General features: G+C 39.2%; 2 protein-coding genes across 4 annotated transcripts; one reads left to right on the forward strand and one right to left on the reverse strand.

Annotated features, from left to right (window-relative positions):
• The first annotated feature begins 5143 nt into the window (after positions 1-5143).
• LOC128731185 (uncharacterized) lies at positions 5144-13462 on the forward strand. Of its 3 annotated transcripts, none has more exons than XM_053824288.1 (6): positions 5144-5193; positions 6706-6868; positions 11312-11511; positions 11582-11859; positions 12370-12548; positions 12629-13462. In XM_053824288.1, the coding sequence occupies exons 2-6, from the start codon at positions 6811-6813 to the stop codon at positions 12718-12720; spliced, it is 807 nt and encodes a 268-aa protein (XP_053680263.1). In that variant the 5' UTR covers positions 5144-5193; positions 6706-6810; the 3' UTR covers positions 12721-13462. The 3 variants fall into 3 exon arrangements, with proteins under 3 accessions (XP_053680263.1, XP_053680265.1, XP_053680264.1); XM_053824290.1 differs by lacking the exon at positions 5144-5193 and adding an exon at positions 5739-5773; XM_053824289.1 differs by lacking the exon at positions 5144-5193 and adding an exon at positions 6382-6513.
• Positions 13463-14176: 714 nt separating this feature from the next.
• On the reverse strand, positions 14177-19277 carry LOC128731493 (protein N-terminal asparagine amidohydrolase). The gene is made up of 6 exons (XM_053824617.1): positions 19112-19277; positions 18868-18997; positions 18481-18663; positions 15138-15346; positions 14887-15048; positions 14177-14736 (listed from the first exon to the last, which is right to left on the reverse strand). The coding sequence occupies exons 1-6, from the start codon at positions 19232-19234 to the stop codon at positions 14611-14613; spliced, it is 933 nt and encodes a 310-aa protein (XP_053680592.1). The 5' UTR covers positions 19235-19277; the 3' UTR covers positions 14177-14610.
• Positions 19278-22520: the final 3243 nt, after the last annotated feature.

A 22520-nucleotide genomic window follows, 5' to 3' on the forward strand; every position in this document is an offset into this window, starting at 1 on the left:
TCATAAAGCTGTTTTTTTTTTCTGTATGCTCCCTGCGAATAGTGTGCATCGAAGCAAATGTATTGATAATGTCTACATTCACAAGCAAAACGCACTACAGTCTTAGTTGGTGGCTTTACGATCTTTCGGAGGAACATTTTTTTTTCACGTTTTTATGTTACATGCTCTATGGTGTACGTGCTTGAAAGGCTTCGTCGCTAGAACGCATGTAAGCAGATTAAATATCAGCTATGGCATATGAGCATTTATATGTATCAGTGTCTAGACCGAACAGGCATGAATGAATTGCGCGCAGTGGCTGCTGATGTGTAGCAAAACCTTAACGCATTCGCAACAACTCAATTGTCGTAGATCAGTGAGACCTCAATTCTTTAAGATGATGGATTCTTCTCTACTGTGACGTGCTGCTGTATCCCATGTAATAAGCTTGAGAGAAAATAAACTAAATTGAATTGACAATTAGGTCATTTCAGTGGTTATCAAGCTAGTGGTTAAAATTATAGAATAAATAATAAATTGTGTGTGTACTTTCTCTAAGGATATTTTTATTTATTATTATTTTTGTTAAGATACATAACTAGTATTAACAACACGTCTAAAGATAGTCCGAAGTATATCCTGCGTTGCTGCAATGAAGCAATCACAAAACTACTTGTCTGTCATGAAATGGAGCCACTTCCAATTCAATCGACCACGTGTTGACGATCAGCCGTCAGAGCATATCGAGCAGCCAACAACGATTGTAATTATTTCAAACTGCATATGATGAGCCGTCTCCAACTTTAAATTCGACATTTTTCAATGCTCTAAATTTTACAATCTTGATTCTAGCTCATAATACGAGATCTCAACTTTTTTTGAATCATGTATGATATTGTGACTATTTTTCCATAATTATTTTTCTTAAATTACCCTCTTCATTGCATTTTACATTGGGAATTACTAGCTATATTTAAAGATGTAATGACGGATGAAGATATAAAGGACTAAAAAAGTAACCTAGAAAAAATCAATATGAAAGCAAAAATGTATATGTACTTGATTTACAGATTTAATGCATACATCTTGCCCTAAGCATTATATTTCGTGCGCTAGTTTAAATAAGTCATAAAGAGGATTTGCAGAGTCCAACAATGTTATGTCAATTATAGAATCTAAAATTTGCTTTTGAATGGTCACGTTTTACCATCCCATTTCCTCTACAAATCGCTTCATACGATGAATGATTTGAAGCGCAAAGCAAGGCGTGATTTTTGTGCTCGTCAGTGATCTGCCAATTATGCTGATGTTAAGAAATCCATTTACAAACATTCAGCAGCCGTGATGTGAGGGTCAACAAAAAGAAGGCCCATGTGTGACAGACAGATGGCAAAGGGATTCGATAGTGACGCAGGAAAGGGAAACAGACGGCATATTATTTTTCCGCCTTCCCGCAACACCAGGGCTACAGAATACTAAGCCAGATTCAAGGTCTGATTTTCGCCTGTTTCAGCATTCGTGGTTCACTTTTATCGATCACGTCATCGGCGCAGCTGTGACCAAGCCAGGCCACGCTCGATCATCGCTAGAATTTCTAAAAATGTTTCCACTCTGTCCACGAACTTGGCATGTTGCAGATATCCCTTCATCGCACTGAATGCTCCATGAACGTTGCCCAGACAGAAATACGCGGCCCACGGTTGGGTTGTGCCGAAAGCGTTCAAAAACCGAATGCTCATGCACCACCGAAACCGCTGTTTTGAGTTAGACGTTTTCACAGATCACTTGATAAAAGGTTTCCCACAGGCGACGAATGCATGTTCACCAATGATTAGGCGCCATTGACTTTGACATTGGGAGCAGGAATATGTACACTCCCCTGGGCAAACCCGTGGTAAAGGCGATGTCGCACAGGCGGCTGCCTTCGGTGTTTCGTTGAATGAGTTTTTATTTTGAGACAAGGCCGAAATCGCAGTATGACGTTCCATACCCTTTTAATGTGGAATGAGCAGTGAGGGTTTTGGCACCCAAACGGGGCTGACTGGGAAAGAGTTTTCGAGAAAAAATGTGAGCATTGAGAAAATGAAAAAAAAGTAAGGGACACAAAAGCGGCAAAAGAGTATTAGAAAGCAGTTGTAGATGGAAAATGGCCATTATATTTTACCCATCTTTTAGCCTTGTGTCATGTGCATTTTAATTTTTCGCTTTGCAAACGGTACTTTTCGTTCTTGTAGTTGCTTTCGCTCAGTTGGTTTTAATTCTACTGAGATATTGGCATAGCAGTGGGGACTTAATGTAACAGACATGTTTTGGACTTGAATTGATCTTTTTTAACGCAAAATATCCCTGAAAGTTTGAGTGTATTATATTTACTTAGCTCATAAGATGTCAACCATCAGAACAGCCATAAGATGTAAAAGGATTTGGATTGGTTGATCAACTAGTAGATTTTTTTGGCGTCCATCACCCAAAAGAAACGGTAAAACTACACAGCATTATGATCATTGTACTGCGTCATTCTAAAAGAGGCTCTTTCATTGTGAATCTCCTTTACATACAAAGCCATAAACCATATACCTGTTTCGTTATATTTGATGTTCGTATCATAATTTATGCAAATCTAATTTTTCGTAGAATTATTTTTTTTATGAAGTCTGAAAAGCGAACCGACCGTCGATGGCATACGTTTTTCATCGATGAGCGCATAACATTTTAAAACCACACTGCGGCACACCAATGGTCAATTTTGATTAGCGTTAAAATAGTTTAGCTTTCTGTTTGATTTGTATTTGTGTCCGTACGTATGTGTGGTCAAACTTACGCTTTGCCGCCGGTGGTAAAATTCTTAACCACATGGGGTACGTGTGCAAAATTGTCTCACCCGTGCATTACATCCGTGCCGTTGCCATTTTCGGCATTTCTGTTCATGGTTCGTACATGAATCAATAATGAAACAGATGACAGGTGCGAAGGTAAACGGGCACCTGTACCGATAACTGCCGTCTGCTTTTTCGGCATGCAAATGAAGAGATAAGTTCCCATGGAGCTATGCGCACTCGAAATGCTCACGATTGGAGGCGGTTAAGTCACACACGGTATTTTTTGGCACCCGCCGGAAAACGCAAACAATCGTGACATCATGCTGTCCCAATGCTGCCACCGTCTAGAATGACCCGTATTGGAGTGTTTGTTTTTCAATTGCGGTGTCCGATGTTAGCAGCGCCCGAGCCCGGTTGGTATCGCGTTTATATTTGCGTTCTCCTACGACAGCCCTGCTTGAAGGTTCAGCTTTTCAAACAATCATGACGATCATCGTTGGCCAAGACGGGCCTAGGAGTGACCAGCCGAAGCGGCGGCGCGTATCGTTGTTTTACTTTACGGGTTACGCTTTCCGGCTTTCGGATTGAATGCACCGTTGATTTCGAAACGACTCTTTCCCGTGTAGTTCGAATCATCCCTTTTCGGGTGGTTCGACCCTCGCTTATCCACGCACTCCGCCTTTTCTTGATCACTTTTCACGACGACTGCGTGCTTTACGGTGTTGAAAAGCATAAAATGATCGCGTTTGCATCCGTCCCCAACCGGGAAAGTGCACGCAATTGAAGGAGAAATAAAATAGCCGCACGGTAGCGAATGTTGATTTAAGTTTTTCTTTTAAAATCTGACCTCTGTTTCACATTTCACTGTGTACGTATGCTGCTGTTCGTCGTGAAATATGAGCCTGTAACGTGGTATAAAGGCTGTTGGACATCGCGCGGTGTGGGGATACCGATCTCGTCATGCTTCGGTGGAAAATTCGCGTTGGTACCCATATTCGCGTCTTCATTGCAGAAGGTTGCCCGAGCCAATGTGTTTGTGTGAGTGTTTTTACGTTTCTTCACCCCTTTTTTTTAGTTTTCCCGACTTACGAACCATACAACACTCCACCAACTTGGCAGCATTAATTCTCTCAAAACAGCAGCAACATTCCCAACCGGTGGCACGTGCTTGTACGGGGAAAGCAAACGCACTGTGCGGCTGGGTTGGATGCATTTCATCTAGCAACAAGTGGTGGTGGATGTTCCTTTGCCGTTAGAAGAAAGCCGTACGTGCGTACGTTTATCAGAGCGCAACGGACGGCGTCGTTCGCGCGTCACAAGAGGCCGTTTATCCTAAGGCCGTTTTTGTACTGGGATTGGAGTCACTCGTCATATCACATCAACGTACTGTGCATGATAAAACCATCCGGTTGCAAACAAAGTGCACTCGATAGTATTTTTGTTGCATTATTCACATTAGCTTAAGCAAACAGCCTACGGTTAAAAAATACACACAACGAGCTAAGTCGATGACGTCTTGCACAGGTAAGTATAAAAAGGATAGAGAGGTTTTCCATCTACAAAAAAAAAACAAGAACGAGTGGGACAAAAACAGCCACACACGACTATAAACATTACAAGCAATGTATTGCAAGAAAAAAAAAACCATTTCTTTCATTGTAGGTGTGTGTGTGTGTGTGTGTTTTTGTGCACTTTACTCCTCTCGAGTTTTCCCAATCAATATGGTTCCTTTCTCTTTCGCGAAAAATACACCTGCCCGAGTCGCCCTTCGCGGATGTGTGTCATCTTTAATTTGCTGATTTTCTATGATTTTCCCGTTCCTCTACGAGGCGGCACCGAGCCAGCCACCAGCCGCTAGCCGGCTAGTGGTGGTGGTAAATTTTCCGACCTCCCACTCTACCCCATTTTCCCCCCCTTCGCGTCACCGCACGTTTTATGATGAGTAGAAAATAGCGAAAAAGTCGAACCCCGCGTATGATTAGTTCCGTCGGCAACCACCGTAACCGGGAGCGGACGGAAGCGCAGGCCACCCGCCCGGAAGGAAGCGATGGGAAAGAAGAAGGTAAGGTCGGAAAATTCAAGTGTACGAGCGCCTCCTCCCGACCCCGGCCTGTTGGGATGAGGGGAGGCGTTGTCTGACGCTGCCTTCACGGATGAGCTCATGCGACGCCAGTGTTGGTGGAGCTGGTGGAGACGGTTGATTTCCGCACCGGCCGTGGCCAGAACCGAGCGAAAATCCCATACTTCACCCGGTGCGAGTGAGACGCCGATGTGTGAGAGCGAGCGAGATGGCTTGGGCGGCCGTTTCGGTGGCAGGCTCCTGCGCCAGCCAGTTTCTTGGCGGAGTTCAAACAGATCGCATCAGCCGTTAACGAGCGCGCGCGTAGCGATTTAGGTCCGTGCGTTTTCTGGCTTATTTTAACACAGGATTTATTTGTTTTCCCTTATTTTGTGTGGCTTATTCAGCTTATTCGTCACCCCCGCACACACACACACGCACTACTGAACACCGATAACCCACAGGCCGTGCCGCAGCCGCGATCACTCGATCTTGCTATATATTCCCGCGTTGCATCGACGTCGTGGGTGTGCTGTGGAGTGAAGAAGGTGCAAATTTTGCAATTTTGCAGCTCAGCAACTGTTGTGATGCTAACGCAAAGCAGTGGTACCGTCCTCGCGAGCTGGTAGCGTGTGTGTGTGTGTGTTTGTGCGTTACATTCCTATCGCGAGATGAACGCCAAATGCGGGACGCAGTGGGCAGTGTTGGGGATTTGTACTAAAAATAACAAAGATCAGCGAGCGTGCTCGCGATCTTTGCTTGACTGTTGAACGTTGCACTCGGGACCTCCGTTATCATCCGGTGATTTTAAAATTGTGCTTTTTTTTTTGTTCTTAAATATTGTGATTATGGGTTTGTCCTTGCTTCCTCTTTACACCAGCAGCCAGCCAGAGCATTTTGGTGTAAAGATTGTGAAGTAAATCAACCGTCGTCGGCACTTTGGGTAGTTTCGCCAAGAGATTTTGAACTACCTTCTATTACTTACGCTAACTGCTCGAGCTCGAAAGCGAATTGTGGGGAGTGCCATCGCAAGCAATGTGAAATTGTTTGAGTTTCAGTTTCCTGGAGCCGAAGGGACTCTTCTGCACCGTTCCTGAAACCTTAAACTGTCCACCCATACCTTCGTGGCCTTGATAGTGTTTGCTCAAGCGACTAGTCGGTGAACCGTACATTACTCCAGTAGAGAGAAAAAAATAACCCAGGACGAAGATTGAACGTATAGTAAATAACCGACTCACGTTACATGCCGTAGCAGGACACGTAGCAGGACGGATCATAATGCCAGGCATGATGTTTTATTGATGGTTTATTTCGGGCACGGGACCGAACCGGACGCGAATTCAATAAACGACCGATCTGGCGTGGCATCATCTACTGCCAGCATCGGAAAAACCGTTCGCCTTGAAGCACGTGGCCGGTTCGGGGCAGGGTACATTCGCATACATTCTTTTGCCCTCGTCGCACATACGCAAGTCGGTGGTGACAAGTGGAAGTGGGAAAAGTACAACGAAACGTTTAGGAAAAGAAAAACATATATCTCGGGGACGAAAACAAAAACCGGGTAAAACAATAAACCCATCAAACGCCAGCACACCGAGCGCGAGTGTGTACACAGTGTGGCCTTGTGACGCTAATGAACGTTGGTTTGTGGTTAAGGTAAACAAAAAACATATAAAAACAGTGAAAATCGCGCTCCTTACTGTGCTCCTGCTTGCAGGGCAAGAAGGAAATTTGACATTTTGTACAGATTAACGGACGTGCTGCGTGTGTGTGCTGCATCCATTAGACCGTGTGCCTGTGTATGAGTTAGTGTATGTGTGTTTTTTTTGTTTCTACCACCCACGACAGCTGCAGGACCCGGCGTATAATCTTTTGGGTTAGGTCCAACCGTACGGAAGCGGTTAATCCGACGTATCGTTTGCCAGACGCAGTGTAAACCGGACCGTCACAAGAATGGATAAGCAGTGTGGACTTATTTTTAAAACTGGATTAATACTTATACTTATACAAGGTAATTCAACTTGCCCGTAAGCTGGGGGGTATTTTCATGTAAAAACGGATCTTGGTTGCCCTTAAAACGGTACTCCCTTAAAACGTGGTACGAGAATAGATTCGAAGGGTGAATTCAATGTGGCCCTCGGAACAGGTTCACTTTTTTCAAGTTCATTGATCTGCTTGAAGGTTAGATATACTAATTCGATTTTGGATGGAGTAAGGACATTTTTTTCGCCCATCGGTTGAAGGGGGTGAGCTTAAGGTTCATTGCAAGGTTAAGCATGTGTCGCTCTCGCTGAATCGTACAGAACAATTTTCATCTAACTAATACTCATGCATTTTTACAAGCTAAACAGAACCATGTGACAGTGCAGTAGTATGGAAGTATTTTTGGAAAGGTTGCACTTTTAAAACAAAAGAAATTCTCGATTCTTCTTTTAAGAAAAATATCTTCTGAAGAAAAAAAAAACAAATATATCCAATATATTTCAAAATATTGGTCAAACTGCTCATTTACAATATTATTTGAGGTAATGTCGATATTAAAACAAGAAACAGAAATAAACTACACATATGATAGAAAGTATAATGATAAATAGAACATGAGTCAATTTATGCAATATTTGTTTAAGGCTAGAATATGAAACAAAACTTCGAAAAAATCCTATAACATGTGATTTAAAAGATTAGCCAAGCAATAAATGAAATGGCATTGCAAAGGTGTGGCGATAAACATACACGTGTTAAATACGATTGTAAATTATTCTGCAATACATACGGGGGTAAGCGTTAGGCATCTTAGAAGGAAGAACAATTGAAATTCCGTTTAGAATTGCACTGGAAATGATGTCATTAATGTGATGTAAAACAGAAGATATTGCCAATATTAGTTCATACATTTTTCGCAGGTCTTAAATAATACAGTTTTCGTGCACACGATGAACACCATTGAAAATACACCATGTTGAATGTATGCGGTACACTATTTTTAAAAGTCCGTTCCGAGCCGCTTTATTTCCACCGTCAAGCGTAAATTGCCCGCTAGTAAAATAAACGCGAACGTCGCCCGCGAGCGAATTCGCGCCGTCCAACGGAACCAAGGGGAATGTGATCTGGAAAGCAGGACCCGAATTTTGGCACAGATTTTTTTTGTTACAACAAGCCGAACCGGCCCCTTTCGAAGAGGTTGTGTTCAAGTGTCTTTGGCCGGAACATGCTTTGGAGCAGTCCACCGTGTTTTAAGCGACGTATTTTTAGAACTGCCTACATTGCATACATCCCTCGGTTCGATCTACTCGCTGGCCCTGGTGCACGGTCACGTTGGCCGTTAGAATAATTTCGAACTGCTACTGTTTGATCATTATCTATTATAATATCTAAAGCAAGACGCTTTTCGAATATTAATACTCTGTGAATGCGTTGCTCTATTTCGCATTTGCATTCGATATTATTGTTCATCGTTGCTCCTGATCTGGTTACGCTACTCCCGCCTTCGTATTTTGATCTAAATTCAAACCTATTTTAGTTGCATCGCAATATGCAGCCGATGTACTTGAGTAGAACGTAATCGCACCGTAAATACATCGAAACGATGCAATAACACTGTTGTCAGCGTTTCGTTATGGTTGCATGATCCTAACGAGCCGTTCCCAGTTAGTTGAAAAGTACAGTAGGTCGTTCGCTTGGGGGCGTACCATGACGCCCTGGGCTTGGCAATAAAAAATATATCATCAACTTGGCGTTACTGGATCCTCATGTCTAAGCAGGTTAATTTTTGCCCGGGAGCAACAGTTCCTTTCGTAAAAGACCCTGGAACCAATGAGGGTGAAAAAATGGCAATGATAAAGCACCATTAGACACCAGGCAGCGACAGAGAGCGAATTACTTAGGAAGGTCTATGAAGAGAACCTTTAAGGCGCTCTATGACGTTCAATATTTCACGTTTAAACCATTGGCAAATTGCGAGCGCTCATCATAGACAACGCCTACTGCGTCAATCACGTTTTTTTTGTTAGAATTAGATTTATAGCTCTTCTCGACCAGCTGGTTTGAAATGCACATTTTAAAGGGGATGGCCATTGGCAATCGAGTTAGGTGGAGGAATAGGGAAACGGAAGTAAAACAGGGTGTGCTTGAGGCGCGTTTGCGTGGCCTTAATTTACTGCCTGCCCTTAGGGTTGTTCTGGTTTTCCGCGGGAGAATTGCTTCCGGGGTACGGAAGCAACCTTTCAGTGGCGTTTTGTGGGTGTTGGCCGATATTTTTGTCGACTGGTGCATCTGTGCGTGTGGTACAGTAATTCCTTCGAAGTACCAAGGTTCGTGTACCGACGATATAAAAGCTGATTATGTGGAGGTATGTGAATAAGTAAGAAATAGCAAAGCAGAGTTGTTTCAAGAACAATGTCATAGAGTTGATCGATTAATAGAAATTGCAGATAAGATGATACATTTGGAAGAAAGTGATGTTGTTTTACATGTTGTCTTGCAATTTCAGCAGATATCGTTGACTGATGGAGCAGCCTGGTTGTTCACCTAGGCACAAACGAATGCCCGTTATTTTCGGGTGCTTGAAAAACTGCTCGAAAAATGAATAGTTGGAAACGCTTGTTCTAGTAGTTGGAAGCAGTTGAATTAGTACAAGCATATAAGAGAAAGACATGTTTTGTAATTTGGTAAGCAAACTGTAAAATAAATTCTGCAATGGTCACTTATGAAATGAAGTTATGCGTTATATCGAACAATTTTTTTTTCAACCGAAAATAAATTTCGATTATTTCAAAAATTTAGAATTTGTGTTGGCCTAGATCGGTATGAGCTCGTAAAAATGTATTATTTATTTCAGTGTTTTATGATTCTACCCCTACACTCACATTTTCCGACGCTGCTTGTACGTTTGGCTTACTGCTTTGTACGAAGGCTTATGACGTTTGATTTATGTCTTGCTCATTTCGTTCTGTGAGTTATTTACCCATCCATTAGCGGACCCGAACCGGATGTTGTTGGACCGGTCAACGCTTTCTATCGGATTGTTAGGTCTTTTGGCGACCAGAAGCGAAAGGAGTGGTTTTCGTAAGCTCAGATAGTAGTGTTCGCATGAAAATTATACTGATACTGATCATGTCATCCAGTATATGTCCATTTGACTACTCTATTAACAATAGACCAATGAGCTCATCGTGACAAGATCGGTTAAGAATAACTACGTTGTCGTAGGTTATATTTTATTTATGATTTTATTGTCCTTTATGAAATACAAATTGTTTTGTTTACAAACAATTGTTTTAATTATACACCACACCATTAATTATCCACCTAGTTCTCGTAGCTGCCTCATATATGTTGTCTTATCATAATTTCTTAGTTTAAACTTCGTGTTGATAAAATTTTAAAATTCTTATCTACCATTCGCCTGAATACTCTTCCCCGCTTTCGTTAAACGTGTCTTTAACGATTATGTTCTACCTCTTTACTACCTATAACTTACAACCTATGCTATGCTATTTGCTTTTTATTCCTTCTCGCCAACTATAACTTACAACCTACTATCTATCAATTTCTTTATCCTATCAGCTATCATTCCTAAAGATACTCGCTTCAATCGGTTTTCCACGTATAACTTCTCTATTTTCTTACTCTCTACTAATGAAAATGTCTCCGTACACTTTATTTACTATCCACCCAATCAGTACGCCTCTTCGCTTTCCAAGAGTCTCCTATTCCCAATATAATTTTTCCTATATATTGTTCTTCATCGTTCATTGAACCAACAAATTTATCATTTATCAAACTCCTATTCCTATTTCGAATTCCGGGACTTCAATCGATTTACTTTTTGATGAGAATAAAGAACATCACGTTTCAAAGTCCATTGGAACGAATGACGTTGGCTTAAGCTTTTGGAAAAAAATTGCATTCCACCAACCTATAGAAACTATGTTAACCCATCGATAGACCAATCTCATACGCATGAAGACGCTGAATTTCTTAGGCTCAATTTATAGTGTAACATACAAGTCAGCTTTGAAAAATATTAAGTGTTTACAAGGTTAGAGAAGGTTTATATGAGAGCCCTCCATTGTGGAAAGATATAAAATCAATTAGAAATTCGGTGATATCAAGTACACTTGACCCAAGGTGTTGTGAAAATTTCATAACATGGTTTCCAAATAAGACATATAATTTTATAAGCAAATAAGTATTCTTTAAATCTATTCATTTATTACTATTGAGTCTTCTGGCTCGAGTGGCCTACAAGACAGAACAAGCAAACTAGGCTTAACAAAATAACGCATAACAAACATGATTTAAAGTAAACAAACGCAAATAAATAAGCACACAAATCACAAGCCATAACGGACTCGTAGACGCATTTTGACACTGAACGTTGAATAATTTATAATTATATTTATGGTCATACCAGTAATCAAATTATTGATAGTAATTATTTTCTAATTTTCAGTCGCTATCTGTCTCAAAATCAACGAAATTCGGGTGCCATCGTCCTACAGTATATCACGTGAGGAAGACAAACAGAGTCCTCTCGTTTTAGGATGCGACTACGAGGTGGAGGAGAATGATTCAAAAGGATTTGTGCTGAAATGGAAACACAATGGTCTTCAGATCTACCAGTGGATCCCTTCAAAAAATCCAGTTGTTTTTGTACGTGATCTATCCGTAATAGTATTACCTCATTGGAATCAATTAATAATAATCTGCTTGTTTTTTGCAGAGCACTTTTAAGGGACATATCGATGCCAGCTACTCTGAGTCGGACGATCGTTTGCACAAACACAGTGCCTTAAAGTTTATCAATCCCATGGCAAATTACACCGGAAACTACACCTGCCAGGTCCAAACGTATCACAACACGTTGTCGAAATCGGCTCACATGCAGATCATTGTTCCTGAAACTGACTTTTCGCTCGGTTATCAACGTGAAACTAACGGCAGCACGGTAGTGTTTTGCACAGTTGGTGAGATCTATCCGTTACCCGAGGTGTCCATATTGTGAGTACATTGTCATATCAAGAGATGATTTATTTTTTGTGCTATGTTTTATAAGACAGAGGGAATTATTATTGGAATTTTAATTTTATCGTTTACTTACCGTTGAAGCTTCTCAATTGTAACAAATTTTTAACAGTGCAAGAGATCAAATTAACGTAACAAAATGGTAATGGTACTAAAATAATAATGAACATTTTTATGAATTTCAACAAATGTAATGTAGCTTATTACTAACTGCTGCACTGTAATTTAAATTTCAGCGTTAGCATTAGCAAATTAATTTTTTCGTAACAAAACTCTACTCAAAGACTTTATTTTTGTACATGCATTCTTGTTGTTTATAATTCAGATTATCTGTTCAGAAGCTCCTGAAAGTAGTTTGTTTAACTGTAGATGACGGGTTTTGTGATATATGCTGCATTGATAAAAAATGTCGCAATTGTTCGATTGGCTAAACGCCAATCTGTTTTGTAAAAATAAAATCATTAATAATCCCTTTATATTTTGCAGGATCGACGATCAAAGGGTGTCAGATGTCGTTGTTACCGATCAAACACAGGAATACACAGGATACTATAATGTTACTGCACAATACATCCTTCCTGATCAGAACAAGGACATGAAGATTGATTGTGAAGTGACGATACCAGCGACCGATTTTAAATTACAAACCAGCATGTCCTACGTCGGTAAGTTTAGTTATAAATGGAGTTCAGCCTGAAAGAATATGCTTTATAATTATTTTTTTTTTCATTTTGTATTCTTATAGGTGCGGCATTCCGTATGAATCCAGTTGCTTTGCAAGTGTTTATGTGTACTATTGTAACTGCAACTTTTGCAAAAATGTTGACCATATTCTAAAATTTGAGGCTATACGGACGCAGTTATAGACATAGCTAAGCAAATGCCTTAAAACTCGAACGAATGGCGTGTATTCGTTTCCTTGGCACTAGAATTCTTCTCAACATACCGCTATTGAATTATGGTCTTCCTAAGGTTTTCTACTGAGTGACAATGAATTGTACGATGATTGAATATTCATTGCTCAGGTACATTTCATCCAAAATCAGAAAATGTTTGTTTCCCACGTGAGCGAGTCTATCATCGTTTTATTTATCTGTTTACCGTACATAACGTGAATCATGTGCAATTGATTTTTTTTATCTATCGTCTCATTCAGTTAACGTTAAGGAATGGGACATGTTGTAAATAATTGTTGTTTTCGCTTTAAACGCGCTTATTTGTACCACCGATACGCTACCGGTGTGATCATTTTCGTCAAACGAAGTTTGTTGTGCCTTGATCAGTTGTTTCGCAGCAAGTACTAGCAGTGAAAAACTGAGGATCAGAGATACAAATAAATCTAAAATATTATTTTAAATAATTAAAATATTAACCTATCCCGTACAACAATCGTTTGTTTATTCCGCCAACACAGTAGCATCATCCGTATGTGGTTAATGTTCGAGATATAATGTTTTATAGCTGCCAAATATGGTTAGATGTAAAATATGTCGTGTGCCTGTGCTCGTGATTGGTCAGATGTACTTGTAATACTGCTGAGAATAATGAAACCTGTAACACGTGTTGACGAATAAAATACACTAGTATAATTAAAAAAAGAATATTGATTCACTTATCAATTTGTACTATCTGATTGATGACATGCAATCATAATTTTTCTAGTTTAGTTTATGATATGAACACTACTAATTTTTAATTGTTTTAATTTAAAAAAACTCAAAATCCTAATACAAGAACCAAAATGTGTTTTATATCAAAATTTTATAACATTACTCTGCAGTACTTCGAGAATGATCAATGGTCCATGTAGGGAACGTTATTACATGCGGTTTAAAATTTAATAATTTATTGATTATTATTTCATACTAGACACGTATAACATTTAACACGTAATATTAAGACCATTCGAACTTTTACCAAAAAATTATATTACTCATCATGAAAGCACGATCATTAAGGGAGCACATAATTAGTTGGTTGGTTGGGATGATAATAAATGGGATTTATGATTCGCAAACGACGTTGAACGACCTTCGGGATTCTTCTTCAGCAAGTCAAAAACACGATATTAGTACCGATTGTAAGTATGTAAGTAATGAATAAGAATAAGATGAGTTATAGGATAGCATTTCAGTCTGCATTTCAAATTTAAAAATTAACCTAGTGTACCTATGCTTTGTGATATTACAGTGCACAGGTAAAAAAGACAAGGGACCGAAGTGAAACGTACCTTTATTTTATTTATTGGTAGTTAAATAATTCGCAGCTTCTGCATAGCATACAATATCGCACAACTGTTTTTAGCAATCGTGTTGGCTCTAAGTAACGTATTTACCTAGTTTTGTTGCCTTTAGGCAGACGATCATTAGCAAGAGGGGTCGATACATTATAGGAAGCTTATGAATTGCATTATAAAGACTATATTTACCAAGGTGTTACAGTAACCAAAGGCACGAAAAGTGATCTTGAAAATCATAAACGTAACGTAACAAAGAGTGCAATGGAAGTAAATTGACAATAACGATTGAATCCACAGTTGGCACGGTTGTTTTTCGATAAATATGAATCATTTTTTACAGTATTATTTTATGTTATTTTCTAGTCCTTGCACACATCGCGCATTTCAGCCGTTGTTTGCGTATTCCAGCCATGAAAAATTGGAATCGCAAAATCCCCGCTCCATAGTTTAATAGCTTTCAAGTAGCGTTTTTAAGAGCGCGTTTTAGTTCAATACCGTACCGGTGACCAGCATCCAGTCGTTTCATCCCGCCGGAAGTAATGCGGATTGTTGTTGCGGAAGACGGTAACAGCTGGAAATTGGTTGTCTTGGATGTAGCGAAGTGTATCACGCACCTTTGCAGAATAAATAAAAGTAAAATACTTTAAATGCATTATCTTACAATCACCTCGGTTTATAAATATGTAATTCCATACAAAAAGAAACTTTAAGAATGTGAAAGGAAATGTACCTGACTTAAAAAAAAACAATACTAAATTACTCACTTGCATGGCAAAGTGTGGCGGTTCCACATCCGGACTGGTCGACAGATGTTTCAAAATGAATTCATCGCTTTGAGCCAGCCAAAGATCAACTCCACGTAATGGATCGTAATTGAATGGTCCGATCCGTAACATTCCTACAGCAGAATCGTATACGTCTAGCACCTAGAGAATGATAACCAAAACTCAATATTATAAATACGTTTTCAGTACGAGTTTAGATGGGACAATCATCTGCATTACAAATAACATACCTGGTGGCTGCCGGTAAAGTGTCGAGCCATCCGCAGTGGAAGATCAGGACCTTTGTCTGGAAACGTGGCGGGAAAGATTTCGCCTGTTTTGATATTCACACCAACACCGTATATGATCGGCCAATTGATGTCTTCGCGCACAATTGTGTTGAGCTCGCCAACACATGATTGCGTCAGATCAATCTCCAGCGGATGCTTGTGGAAAGATTCTAAAAGATAATAACACAAAATGAAGAAATAAATGCTTCGAGCTTGAATCATTGTTATTGTTGAAGTGAAGTAACTGTAATTATATGAATGCACTGGTTTGATAATTATTTTGTTACAGTATTCATTTCATCAATAACTATATATTTATATTTAAATTCTTTTCTTCTGATTTTTTCCAATAATATGAATAAAAAATTATTAAAAATGACATACAGCTTTTGCCATAGTCAAGCACACAATGTAAAATGAAAATATAAAATACTTTACAATACTTAGTTGAAAAAAATCCAATAAATCAACTTTCAAGAAAACCCGTTTTTCTGACATTACGTAGGTACATCGTGACTGCAGTGAATGATGCTTGATTGGTGTCAATTTTTTGATTTAATTAGTTTCTAATTGACCTTTGGACAGTCATCGCCGATGACCGAGTAGGCTGATGCTATCCGTACTGGCTTCTGGAAGTAAGTTGGCACTTGATTGAATTAAGTGGCTATTAGAATACATACTGTCAGCTGATTGCTGAAGGAGAGTATTCATTCATATTTGATTCAACTATAATATTTGTTATCTCTTTCATTCTTCCTTTTATTTTACGTCCTGTTCATTGTCTTCTCTCATTCTTTCCTCTTCTCTATTGGAGGCTTCAATTGGGTGGATTAATTTTCATTCAATTAACATCATGTGTCGCACTCCAAAGCCACAGAACTGTCGACTAATGCGTGAAGGGTGGGATTACAGAGAAGAAAAAAAGACCAACCACTTCGAGAATGATTAACACTTTTCAAGAAGATCTCTCACCCCATTCATACGCCCTTATAACCAGCGATACCACCACAATTAGCCTGCCAACTGGTGCTGCAGACTCGAATGTATGCTGTACAGGAATACACAACGGCAATGCATATGACATTTTATATACTTCCTCTGAGTGCGATATATACCGATTTCGACCCACAACTTTCCGGTGGTCAATTATAATTTACGAGATGTTACAATCACTATAATTAAATTTCCTGCGGACAGGGTGAGTGTCTGAAGGGATGTGTGGAGAATATGAATGTTTCCAACGATCGCGTACACGATCTCGTGAGTATGATGAATGAGAATCAATAACCTTCTCTCATGGTTGCATTGAACTTGCGCAGCTGGTTAATTTTATTTGTAAATTGTATGTTTATTAATTAAAGGTTTAAAACTAATTCAAAATTTGTAAAGACTTTTAATCGATATTAAACTATTATTTGAATAAATAAAAAAATAATAAGTAGCGGAATTCGAACATACAATAAAATATTGGACTTGTTTTCTATTGTTATGCACACCTCTGCTTTAAGAGTCGTTATTTCTATACAAACAATGCATATTTTGCTGTGATTAATTAGCATGTCGGTATATTTCTTCCTATATATCAATATTTCGTGGAGCTTTAGTAGATATAATTGAGCTGACCAGAGCAAAATTTTAAAAAACTTTCACAATACATGAAGCATATATAACTGATCTTACGATGAAATTAGAAAAATAATTGTACACATTTTGATTTCTTGAAATAAACATAATGATATATGAATCAATCTGATTATCAATTTCATAATGTTAGCTAATTTAGACTGTAAAAGACTATTAACATAAAATAGTTATAGGAAAATTGGTTGATATCATAGAAGTAACTTTGCTGAGCATAATAACTCAATTTAAATAATGGATGATTTTGAATCAATATTAATTGATTTTAACACAACAATGATACAATTACGTTTGACCTCAGGATATGGTCTGTTCAAGATGAAAAAAAAAATACTAATTAATGAGACAAAACAGGCCAATATATAGTTCCTTAATTGCAATTCGATAAGGTTGTTATTCGAAATACGGTGTTTCCTGTGTAGCGGAGAGTATATTGGATAGAATGTGGTATACTCACACCTTGTATCGAATTTTATTCTCAGTGTTGTACATAGATGGGATACTTTTACACTATACTCCCTCAAAAACCCATTGGGGATCTAATGGGAATAATCCCGAGCAAAATCCCAAGCTTTGGTGAGTGCAAAAAAGGAAAATACGAATGATGTTACCTAATATTTTTCTAACATCAATGTAGAAAGCATCTCTTTCCCGCAGAGATTTTGGGTGCATGATGAGCTCGGGTTCAATATTTCATACGGTCAGTCTCTACCTTAAACCATATCAGTGCCCTCTACTCGAACCAGGGAAACAATCCAGCATGTCGGCGTCATTAAATTTTGACTAAGCTTAATTAGAGATTGAATTATCGACGGTAGGAGAAACTCGATTTTGTTGATATATGGACACTCTCTAATACCTGATTCATGTTTCAACCAAACTTTGTTTATCCTTCCTCACATGGTTGTGAAATATTTACAGTCCTTGCAAACCAAATAACCAATATTGAAAATTTGCAAAGCTTGGCAGAATTAGAGTATTTATTAGTATATTTTATTTCTTATCAAGATATATTTAGAATCTTTTGAAATATTGTTATATATTGAATAAATATTTATTAGAAAAATAGATTAAAATGTATTGAATATATGGAGCTTGTTGGAAAAAGAAAATGTAATTGATGAAAAATAAAGTTTGTTGGGCAGCAAGGCCATTTTTCATCCCGTTGCCGCTTTACTTGCACGTCATTTCAGTCATAAACTTTTCAAGACGGATAATAAAGTTTGTTTGTGCTTCACATGTATTATATTATAACGCAAAAGTTGCATGGTTTTTAAGTATAAATATTGCATCATCGAGCGAGTGAATCATAATCTACAAGCGATGCTAGCAATAGCAACGTAGAAAGTTCTGTTTCATTAGTTGTTTGATGGGCAATAAACGTAAGTGATTCATAACCTTTGACCGACTAACACACGAGCTGTGTTGAATGCTAACTGAGATGAAATTGCAATAAAAAATGGCCTCAAGATCGGAGCTAGTGAAATTCCACACCTTTTCAATAGGCGATTGCCATGTCTTTGCAGTTAAAGAAACGACCGAGCGTGAAGCGCTACTCTAAGTGTCATCGTTTGACCAGTGCTTCAATAGGTTAATGGTGTGAGGCAAATGGTGGAGTTGTAAAATTACGGAACGTATTATGGCTAGCAAGTCACATACTTACGCATAATGTTACTAAACAGGTCTTCCGCATAGCCTTGCGGATCGCTGAAGCCTCCAATTAATTGCAGCTCGATGCGCCCTTCGGGATAACCAAATGCAAGTTCCTGAACGCGGGCCACCATCGCCGATACTGCTTCATCTGTGCCACTACCGTCTAGATGTGCCAATGCAATCGCTCCAGATCCTGTAAAGCAAAACATAAGTCAAAAAACATCCAACCATTGTCAAGCACTTATCGCCTTTCGAAAGGAATCCTTCTTTGGAATGGAATATATCCAAGAAATGTTGTTTATGATTTGGTTAGTATTTTTTAAACCAATTTTTAAAACAAAATATTAGGTATCAAGCAAAATGTATTTATGAAACTATCTACAAAAGTATATCTCACCTGAGTGCCGAACAACGACGATAATGCATGTAGTGGCATCGTCCGAGCCAATAATGTTAACATTTCGATCGTGCGGAGCAACGGCAGCCATTTCACGTTGACAAACATATAGCAATCCTGGTGCTCCGACCTGTATCATTATAGCGTAATTTCAAACAAATGAAGCAGTTTATAAATAACATGAAAATATAGATTTTGTTCATGTGTAGATAAAACAAAAAAGTAACAAACAAGCAACACTGACCGCTTTTGTCGGGATTGAGAGTAGCTGTGTAGCCGTCTCGCGATAGACGGGATGCTCCATGAAAAGAGCATGAGTACTGATCGGACGCTCATCCTGTATTACACCGTTCAGCACAAGCACCATCGTGACGAATAATGGTTTCTTCCGCTTACTGATAAACCAATAAATCCGCCGATCTCAGTGTATTTACCCACCGGCACGTTTTTCCAGGGTATTTAGAGTCTTTCTTTCAAGACGACGGCTTTCTCGGTACAATTTCGCTTGCAGTATACGGACAAGAGGATCTGTGAAATAAAAGGAGAGAAAAACCAGACGAGAGAAAGTCTTTTACTGATTGTGATCTTGATGAATGTTGACGGTTTTCATTCGAATTCACGGTAACAATCAATCGAAGCAAGCCAACACCATAGAAATGACACGACCGGGCGGATGTTATTCACAGTCCTCATAGTGTTCACAGATCGTTTGATTTGATATATTGATTAATCATCCATGCTCCGGACAACCAAGTGCGTTATGGAACGGTGCGATTTGAGCGGTAAAGATTATGATGCTCATTTTGATGATGCAAACGAATAATCTGTGAGGTCGTCACATCCATCCCCGCGGTGCGATGAGACCGCATCGATCGGTTTTGACATTTTACGCTACAATGCATGGCGTATCGTACCTCAAGCTGCTGCGATGAAACCTCTTTCAGGAAGACACCAGAATGGAATGTGGTTCGGTGGTTCGACTTAAACGAAGCCTCACTCACCGGCGCACCCTTTGCAGGTCCGAGCTGTCATATCGCCTTTGATGCTTGATTAAATTATAGAGATTATGTGCCGGTTGCGGGTCGCCGCGATTCAGTGATTTTTTAACGCCGCCGGTAAGGTACCACCTGACGATCAATACTGCGTGCTGGTGAAGCTGCATGCAGGTTGTTTCACCGCGCATAGTACCGCTGGGCGTTCGTTGGACTAGCCAAATGTGCTTTTACGCCCAGTCGAGCTCTTGCCGAGCTGATACAAACTCGTCTCTCTTGCGTAGCGCGTGATGATGGATGATTAATGATAAACTAGGCAATTGCAAGTACCGACGCTTGCGATTCCGGAATGGACCGACCTGAAGCATACACCGTAGGTTGGGTCCATTCAAAGTCATGCCTATTTGCCGCCCGCTGGAGAGCAATAACTCCTCCTCTTTTCTTCTTTTCCATCATTTCCCAAGTGTCTTTTCTTCGCGCTGCAATGATCGCGACGCACCCAAACTAACGACACGAGTGTTTTATATTACGATGATTAACATATTACGAAAAAAAACACAAATCAAAGAATGCAATGCCGCTTGCGAATCATAATTCCCCTAAAAGTTAACTTAAAGTTATGCTTCTGTGAAAGCAGATATGCTATGGTTCGATATTTTGGTTGATAGGAGATAGAACAACTACCGGTAAAATATCTAATATCGTAGGTGATAATGTACCTGGTATATAACTGTAGTCGCTAACACTGGGAAAATGTCATCACAGTTCAAACAACATACATCAACCGTCCTTCGTGTACATCGCATATCGAACGGTCGAATGAATACATTGTTGTTATGCCGACATAATCAATTTCTTCATTATTCGCAGTCCCGTACATGGCGGAACGTAATTGCATTCGGCTCCATATAAAAGAAATGCAACAATGTAAAAGAACGCGACAGATATCAATAGGAAACTACAACCAACTATTTGATGAATAATTTGTAAACTTGTTATTTCATGTTTAGTAACCATTCAAACCTTAAAATATTTCACAAAAGAACAAATTATTGCGTAAAGATTTACTTTATGTTAAGAATTTGATTTATTTTTGATGCATAGACAATGTCAAGTATATTTCAAAGAATTGGGACAATCAATGGCAATATATCCATTTTTGTAAAACTTTTTTTGGCAAATCTTCACAGATTTCCAATATTGAGAAATGATAAAATATCACCCTGAAAGTGTACAAAAAATAAATATCATTTGTATACAAGTCTTATACGTCATATTGTACATGAAATTCTTGGATTGTCAATAACATTATCTAAAAGATTAACGATCCATCATATCGCCAATATAACGATTAGCAAATGTTATTTCAAAACCTTATATACTAGCAATTTTTACTAGCCAGGCTATGGTGCAGAGAGATAAATGATTCATTGTCAACAGAGCGATTGAGCCTATCGTTGGCATACTTTCGATCAAAAATGGTTTTGCACAACAATCGCATCCCAGCGTCAAGGCGGGCATGCTTGTTCAATGATCTTGTGCTCGGGAATAAGTGGCAATTAAGTTTTATATTTGATTAACTTCTGCCATTTATTTCATCACGATGATCAGCACCATGATCGTCTTCATCAAACTTGTCTTCATGTTACGATCATACCACTGGAAATGGCAGGGTAAATGTAGCATCATAATTGAGTAAGTTTCCGCAATGTAAGCGAGATGTCTGCAAACTGGGAGTGCTAAACGGTAATTATTTAATCACATTAAACCCTTAAATAGAAGGAGTAAATATATTCGAGTACGGAAACGTTTGTTGTTGAATAAGATAAGAATGTGTACATGAACGAATACAAAATAAGCCAGTGAGAATGTAAAAAATGACACGCTATCCTTATATTTGATATATCCATTAATGTAGAAGGTAAATCAATTTCAGCGAAACATCATTTAAGAGTCTGCTGTAAATGCTTCATATCTGCACTGGTGTATCGTAAAATCTGTCTTGTCTATGCAATTGCTCATAAATAGTCTCACATTAATGCCAGGCGTTCATAAACTTTAGGATGATGGACATACGGTATCGGATGACATGTAAGCCTCCTTTTATAGGGATGTGCCTGTTTGCATAAGGCATATGTTCTGATGCCGGCAATTTGGTCTTCTCCATTGAAAATTAATAACACTCGGAGATTGGTTTTGCATATCAATTACTCTTCTCCGTTCCACCGTGCGCCTTAAGTCCACTCCTAGTGGAGTGGGTGTGCCGAAAATCAAATTTAATACCCTTGTAGCATCCATGTTTCTTGACATCGTTAATCGCGAGCTTGTAGAAAGATGCAGAAGGAAGCGAACGCTTGGGTGGATCTGGTTACTGCGCTTTCAATCAGTCTCGATGCGTCCGGTTCGCTGCGGGGCTAATCATTCCATGTCGTCATAAAGTATCAATCGTAGAAAATGCTAATTACAAGCTATAAGCCCCGAGTAAGTCATTATCTAAATCTTGGCTGCAATTGTTACCCTTGTGGTCGTTTCTCGGATGTTTCCCTGGACTCATTCCGCTGCTTGCCTACGCCATTATCTTTGCCATACTGGCAGTGTTTATGCGCCCAGCGTAGTTGCATTAATTCTCTGTCATCTCAGAGCCAACGTAGTTGTCGTCTG

The sequence above is a fragment of the Anopheles nili genome, chromosome 2, assembly GCF_943737925.1.
Source record: "Anopheles nili chromosome 2, idAnoNiliSN_F5_01, whole genome shotgun sequence".
Taxonomy (NCBI): Eukaryota; Metazoa; Arthropoda; class Insecta; order Diptera; family Culicidae; genus Anopheles; species Anopheles nili.

What these genes read in the sequence shown, in the direction of transcription:
- LOC128731493 (XM_053824617.1), bottom strand. Translation starts at nt 19,234, where the DNA reads ATGGTGCTTGTGCTGAACGGTGTAATACAGGATGAGCGTCCGATCAGT. An exon ending in TCTCAATCCCGACAAAAGCG is followed by an intron (nt 18,998 to 19,111) that starts GTCAGTGTTGCT and finishes ATAATGATACAG; the next exon opens with GTCGGAGCACCAGGATTGCT. An exon ending in ACTTTACCGGCAGCCACCAG is followed by an intron (nt 15,049 to 15,137) that starts GTATGTTATTTG and finishes ATCATTCTCTAG; the next exon opens with GTGCTAGACGTATACGATTC.
- LOC128731185 (XM_053824288.1), top strand. Translation starts at nt 6,811, where the DNA reads ATGGATAAGCAGTGTGGACTTATTTTTAAAACTGGATTAATACTTATA. An exon ending in AATACTTATACTTATACAAG is followed by an intron (nt 6,869 to 11,311) that starts GTAATTCAACTT and finishes TCTAATTTTCAG; the next exon opens with TCGCTATCTGTCTCAAAATC. An exon ending in CAAAAAATCCAGTTGTTTTT is followed by an intron (nt 11,512 to 11,581) that starts GTACGTGATCTA and finishes TGTTTTTTGCAG; the next exon opens with AGCACTTTTAAGGGACATAT.